The 7224-nt window shown below is 44.4% G+C and overlaps 1 protein-coding gene across 6 annotated transcripts; it reads left to right on the top strand.

The window, feature by feature from the left end:
- Positions 1 to 341: 341 nt before the first annotated feature.
- On the top strand, positions 342 to 6504 carry LOC123070575 (ribosome production factor 1). 6 transcript variants are annotated; one of them, XM_044493831.1, is made up of 13 exons: positions 344 to 773; positions 1064 to 2477; positions 2557 to 2691; positions 2771 to 2893; positions 3052 to 3138; positions 3252 to 3341; positions 3423 to 3477; positions 3554 to 3636; positions 4624 to 4703; positions 4799 to 4894; positions 5749 to 5845; positions 5953 to 6038; positions 6117 to 6504. In XM_044493831.1, exons 2-13 carry the CDS (start codon positions 1803 to 1805, stop codon positions 6157 to 6159), a joined length of 1650 nt encoding a protein of 549 aa, XP_044349766.1. In that variant the 5' UTR covers positions 344 to 773; positions 1064 to 1802; the 3' UTR covers positions 6160 to 6504. The 6 variants fall into 6 exon arrangements, 2 of the variants coding, with proteins under 2 accessions (XP_044349767.1, XP_044349766.1); XR_006433830.1 differs by lacking the exon at positions 6117 to 6504 and adding exons at positions 5097 to 5479; positions 5582 to 5664 and having other exon boundaries at positions 348 to 2477; positions 5749 to 5977; XM_044493832.1 differs by lacking the exon at positions 2557 to 2691 and having other exon boundaries at positions 342 to 2477.
- The last annotated feature ends 720 nt before the right edge of the window (positions 6505 to 7224 follow it).

A 7224-nucleotide genomic window follows, 5' to 3' on the forward strand; every position in this document is an offset into this window, starting at 1 on the left:
GTCAACACAACCTCTTCGTGGCCCACCAGTCAGTATCATGGTGAAATCCCTGTCACGTCAGTTTATTTGCTTTAAAATGGTGTCAGGGTTTAATTTAGATCGGGATTAATGAATTGAGTGTGCTGATTTCGGGGATTGAAAATTCAGGGTTCGATTTAGCTTTTCTCTACGGAAATGTTTGGGGCTGGGGCGCCGGCCGAACGCTCGGCCGGTCACTCCCAAGTCGTTCGCGCGCTCGCTTCACGCGTCCATCGATGCCGCATACATGGGGGAGACATGGCTGTGGGGCCACCCACCGCTCACAGCCACACCTGCCTTATCCCATCACAGCCACCCAGCGCTCACCCACACCTGCCTTATCCCCTCGATCTCCTTCTTCTGTCCTCCACCAACAAGACACAGACTCCATTTTTGCCCCCAAAAACTCAGAGTTAAGCACCACCCCACCTCACACACTAGCCATGGCCGTACATCGTTGTGTTTTGATTCCATCCAGCTCTCAGCCACCCCGTTCCTCGTGGCCGGCCAGCAACCTCCTCAGCTCTTCTTTTCCCATCTGGTGTGATGCTGGGACAATGGGTGCCCACAAATGTTGTGACCGTAGTCAACGTTTGCTGGAACTAGCCTGTAGATTTGCTACCATCGGCGGTCATCAATTTTTTCGCTCGACCCCAACATCGGCGTTTAGCTACGACTTGGGCAGCACCTTGCTGGAACTAGCGTCGTCATTTGCTACAACTGGCCAGGCGGCGTGCTGGAAGTAGTGTTCATCGGTGCTGGAACAGGATGAGCCCCTTGCCGTCGACAATTTTTTTTGCTGGAACCTGCTAGTTTGTTTGCTAAAATCTTTTTCTTTGGAGTTTGCTAATGTGACTTTTGTTGCATTTGGTGTTAATTTTAGCTGGAACTGACTTTTTTTTTGCTTCAACTGACAATTAGAAGATTTTGCTACTGAGATTTTTTCGCTGGATCAGTCGCTTTTGTTTTGTTACAACTAATGTTTTTTTTAGCTGGAACCGACTAAATGTTTTGCTTCAACTGAACATTTTGGTTTTTGCTACAGAGGTTTTTGCTGGAGCACGGCTATGCTAGTGATGGTGCGGCGAGCCGGAGCTAGTGGTGGGCGAGTTCTTGTTACAACCATGGCTGCGGTGCACTGGAACCGGTTATCAGTTGAAGCTTTGCACACAACATATGACCGTGCTGCAACCCCGGCGTCCGTGAGAAGAGGGACAACAAGCTGGCAGCGGCGCTGGTGCTGCTGGGGCCGACGACGCTGACGACCGCCGAATCTAGCGAAGGAGCAGCCCGACAGAGGAGGCGTGGTGTGGGGCGGCGATTGCACAGTGTCGGGGGGTTGGGAAGTTGGGGACGAAGAAGAGGATCAGATCTGACGGTTACGCATAAAAAAAATCAAACGGACAGGGTGCGACCGACCCAAATTTGGGCCGGTGCACCGGCGCCTAATAGTCGCCTTTCTCTACGAGTTCAGGGTTTGCACCCGATCCGCTTTCTCTCTTGTATAGTGGCGATCGATCCCCTTCCCCACCTACTACTCTTCTTCCCCCCTCATCCCGGTCCCCTTTCTCCCTTGTGGCGATCGATCCCCTTCCCCTAGGGTTCTGGCCATCACATCCACTCCTCAACCGCCCGGGGAGCCAAGATCAGCTCCTCGACCACAGGAGGAACCAAGCCCCGATCCTCTACCGCTGGAGGGACCAAACCCCGCTCCTCCACTGCGGACGGGAACGAGTTCCCCAGCGAGGACGACAGTAGCGAGCTCCACCCCAGGACTGGTGGCCATGACGAGGGAGCGAAGTACTGGCAAGAAGCGGTCAGGGACCAAGCGGAACCAGGGCGGCAGCAGAGGGAACGAGGAGGAGAAGCCCGTGCCTGGGGCGAAGGAGGAGAAGCTGCCACCGAAGCTGTCCACCGACGCTCTGTTTCCAGGGGACAAGGGAGAGATCAGGGCCATGGAGGGGAAGAAGCCAACGCCGCAGATGGTGTTCATGGCAGAGAAGGAGGAGACAGTAAACAACGAATCAGGGGTTTGGAAGAGAAATCAGTCTACGGATGTGGCGTCTCCTGGGGACAGCGGAGGAATCACGAGGAGAGATGGCAAGGGGGTGAAGGAGAAAAAGCCGGCAGCAAAGACTCACAACAACGACAGCAGAGCGAAGCGGCACCAGGGCGGCAGCAGAGGGGAGGAGGAGAAGCCAGTGCCTGTGGCGAAGGGGAAGAAACTGCCACCGAAGCACTCCACGTACGCTCTGTTCCCAGTGGACAAGGGAGAGAGTAGGGGGGGTGAGGGTGAGAAGCCAGCACCACAGATGGTGTTAACGGCAAAGCAGGAGGAGGTGGTAAACGCCGAGGCAGGGAAGAAGCGGAAGCAATCCCCAGAGGAGGATGAGGGGCAGAGCAGAGGGGTGAAGCCATTAGGAACCAGGCACATGGAGAAGTTGGAAGCAGAGATACAGGCATTCATCCTCTCCTCATACTGTGCAGAAAATTAAGTGTGAGGCTCTGTGTGAATTGACAGTTTGGTTGCGGATGCAGGTGCTGCCCGAGGAGGTGGTAAACACCAAGGCAGGGAAGAAGCGGAAGCAATCCCCAGAGGAGGATGAGGGGCAGAGCAGAGGGGCGAAGTCATTAGGAACCAGGCACATGGAGAAGTCGGAAGCAGAGATACAGGCATTCATCCTCTCCTCATACTGTGCAGAAAACCAAGTGTGAGGCTCTGTGTGAATTGACAGTTTGGTTGCGGATGCAGGTGCTGCCAAAGGGCGATAATGTCGATGGCAAAGAGAAGAAAAAGAAAGGGAAAAGAATCCGGAGGAGTAAACTAAAGAAGGACCGGCTTATCACCCGCGCTGCACAACGAAATATGTTTGGAGTATGATTTCCTTACACACTGCATTTATGAAACATTCCAGTTTTGTTGTGACTAAAATCACTATGTCCACATGCATGAGCACGCGCACACACACACACACACACTCACAGAGACTAGTGTGACAGCTCAGCAAAGTTTTAGCTTGTTTTTGCATGCAGTCGGCTTTGAAGGATGAATTTCCTGTGTTAAAAGATGGCTCAAAACCAAAAGTACTGATAACAGCATGCCAGTATATTATGGACAAGGTTTATGCCCTTATTAAATCATATTGTTCTTAGTATATTCTGGTTTATAACCTTATCATTATTTGCTAAACTTACTTTTGTTTACCATTTTTTCCCACTGCATATGGTGACAGCAAGGACCTTCATCTTCATTTATTCATGAGCTAATGCAACTCATTCCAGATGCATGCTATATTCATCGGACGAATGTTTGCCTCGATGAAGTATGTTTGCATGTTACTTTTCATTGATTTACTCGAGTGAGATAAGTTTAATTATCCACTGAATCATATTCTTCTTTTCAGGTGGTTGAGTATGCGAATGAAAGAAAATTTACTTCACTTATTGTTGCTCTTTCTGGTAAGAATTCATCATTTGGTTGTGTGATGTTTTTGTTTCTAATGTGTGACAACTTGGCTTCACATTTGTGTCACAGATGGCTTAAAAATTATCAACTTGCCTGATGGTCCCCTTGCACACCTTGAGCTCTCTGAGTTTACTCCACGAAAGGACATAAAGGTATATAAATACTCCCTCCGTAAAGAAATATAAGAGCGTTTAGATTACTAAAATAGTGATCTAAACACTCTTATATTTGTTTACAGAGGGAGTATATCTGTTTATGCTTACGATGTGTGTAATAGTGACTGCAAGCAATATGGTGGCTACTTTCTGGTTGATGTAGGTTCTAATGATGATCTTCATCTTGTTAGCTGCATATAGGAACATCATTTTGCTTATTTTATACAGTTTAGGAAAACATTTGGTGTATTCTTTCCACTTTCTTAGAAGGAAGGGCATAATACTGATATTTATGTGCTGGAAGGAGGACGACTTTTTGTTAATAATCTTATTATGTATGCTCCCTTTCCTATGAGACTGTTGTGTTTGTACTTTGTAGTAAGGCAGAGCAGTATTGCATTATACTATTGTTTATTATAACATAACTAGTGGAAAAGGTAAAAGGTGGAATTCGAATTTAATCAAGTGTTTCAGATAGCACCGCAATTTGGGGAACATCAGGGAATGGAATACTTAATTTTGTTACAGCATTAACCTTCTGAACTTTAAAGTGAGTTGAAAATGAATAGAACAATCAAGTTTGCATCAGTTGTTCATCCTAGTTCTTTTAGCTTGTATCTGTTTTTTCCCAGACATTTTAGTTTTGCCTCCCCAAATCAAACATGTTTGTCAAAGTTTAGTCTCATATAGTATATCTGCTGGAGTCTGGTATATGTCTCTGACTGTCTGACATATTCATGCGCTGTTTTACTTCTGCCACACTTTCAGCTTTGCCTAAATTATATCAAGTAGGATTTGGGTTCATGCCTTGTAGGTTATCTCCTAGATTCATAGAAAGCTGAAAAGTCTATAGCAGACAGGAACATTTTCATCAGCTGTTACTGATCTACTAGCTGATTTATTCACTAATTATAGCCAGTAAATTTGATGTGCTCTGTAGTCAAAGTGCTATTCACCCGTTTGATTTATCTCTTTATATGACAGAATCATGGGGAGCCAATAAGTCGTGAGCCAGAGTTAGTGTTTAATAATTTTGAAGCACATCTTGGCTATCGTCTTCAAAGGTGATTGGAGATGATACATTTTTTCTTTCTTCAAGATGTTAACCTGTCATTTATATTATTTTTTCACTCATCTACTTACCTTTTTGTTTATTCAGGTTGATATCGTCTCTTTTCCCTCAAGCTGATTTCAATAAACGGCAAGTGTTCACATTTGAACTGAAGCAACAGCATATACTGTTCCGTAATCACAGGTGAGTACATATCAAAATATAGGAACAAGTTCACATCTCCTTTTACCAAGATCTCATCCCACTTTTTGTGCTGCTCAATTAAGTATCCCATCCATATTAATAATCGCTGCTTGGAATATTCAGCTATGTTGTATGTTGTAAAATCTTCAAATATTCAGCTATCATATTGAACACTATGTTGTTACTTGGAATCTTTTGCAAGCATTGAGAACAGCGAGGATCAAAATTCTGTTGTGCAAGTGTGCATAGTAAATGCTAATCTGTGGTCGTACGAGATGGCATTGAGGGCTAGAAATTATATTGACCCACTACACGATGAAGCAAGATTAAGGAATACAAGAAAATGGGAGTGGGTATGGTTTTACACTTTACCTCGAACAGTTGGTGGGTGAGTAAATGGGAGGATAGGCTCTCCTACTGACCTTGCCCAAATGTGGATCAAAGAGAGGGATTATGGGGCAACATACAGGGGCCGGCAGTGTTGGCCTTCTCATCAGATTGAGGTGGGCGGAAACGTGGTTGGGCCTAGAGATATTGGGACAGGGGCAGAGGATGAAACGACATGCAATGCAAGACAAAAGGATGGTAGGGACATAAGTCGAATTATGAGCAGTGCGAAACCGGGTCAAAGCGACTTATTATCACCAGCAACTGAAAAATTTCATTTTCTACATACATTTTATGTAGTGGATTACATACATCTACCTTAATGAAGGAAATCATATATGTTTGTTCTCCAGTTAATAATGGGTGCATTTCCTTATTATATGGTAAGTTCATTTCGGAAACATGCAATTTTACCATACCATCTTACTTCAGCATCTGGAAATAATAGTACGTGGTCTTGATAATAGGTACTTGTATGAAATGAAAGAAGAATTGAGGGATGGAAATACTGGTACTTTTCCAGGAGTCAAATTGAAAGCTTCTGATGTAACTTGTCACCTACTAGTAAGTGAGCTAGCTGTAGATTTTCGCAATGTAATTGAAGCCAGATGGCTGCACTGTACGATGACTACATCATTAGCTGTAAACCTAAATTGTTCATTATAACATACGAATGTGGACCTCGTTTCACTCTTAGACTGACTGCCCTGGAATGCGGCCTGTCCGTCGGAAAAAAAGGAAAGTTTGAGTGGCATTGGTAGGTACTTTATTATTCACTCATTTTATGCTGGCATTATATACCGAATTGTTCTTGACATGGTGGAAATTCTTGTAGGAATACGTCTCTGGAATCTTCTGAGGCGCTACCAGGGCGCTGAGCTTTTGGCCTGTCTATTTGTCAGGAGAATATTTTTGCAAACTCTTCATTAGACATTAGACACTAGCTGTAGCCAATTTTTGCATCACACATTGCTGTTAATATTACTACTGCTGACATTGATGCGTCTACCAGTCAGTACTGCACCAAATTAGTTTAGATTTCTTCATCCTCTCTTTTTATTATATGAAAAGTGTGTTTTTGAAGCAAGATGGCTGCACTGTACGATGACTACATGGTTAGCTGTAAACCTAAGGAGGTGTTTGTTTCGAGCTACTGTAAGGTAATCGAATTACAGCGTTAACAGGTCCCACTAAATCGTGTTTGTTTCCCTTGCTCTGTAATCCGATAACATGGTATCAAATCCCAGCCTAATACAAAACCGATACCGCTGGAAATCTGCTGTAACAGATTACGTTGCAGCCATCTCCTCTCCACACCAGGTGCGATGCCATCTCCTCTCCACACCAGATGCGATCGCACGAGATATGCGGCCTCCTTCCTCGTTCCTCACGCACGAGCTATGCGGCGCTCTTTGTTGAGAGAATTCCTTAGTTAACACTGTATTTAAATTTTATGCCCTATTTGACATCGACAAATAATTTCTTCCTTATGTAACAACGAGTCTAAATTTTATGCCTTATTTGACACTTCTGTTCATTTTAAGCCTAAATGATACTTGAAAAGACCCTTTTACCCCTCCGTGGTACGTTTGTGCGCGCGTGCTGTTCAATGAATTTTTATCGTCTTTATTAATAATTATTATACTTCTAATTGTTGGATTTTTCTTATGAAGCTCACATAATCTATTTTGAATGTCTGAGTTTTTTTAGTGCAGGATCTCCAAGGGAGAATATAAGGATGCGTAGATACAGAACGATATAGTGAAGCTATATTAAATTTTTCACGTGTTTGCGCGTACTGCTGCATGTGTGTGCACGCGTGCAAAGACGTGTGTGTACATGTGTTACTGTGTGTGCGTGTGGTAAAAAAATCACAAACTGGCCCTTTGACCAAAGTACAACACAAAATGACCCTCTTTTGAAAATATTTCATAAAATGACCC

This window comes from Triticum aestivum, chromosome 3B (assembly GCF_018294505.1).
Source record: "Triticum aestivum cultivar Chinese Spring chromosome 3B, IWGSC CS RefSeq v2.1, whole genome shotgun sequence".
Lineage (NCBI taxonomy): Eukaryota > Viridiplantae > Streptophyta > Magnoliopsida > Poales > Poaceae > Triticum > Triticum aestivum.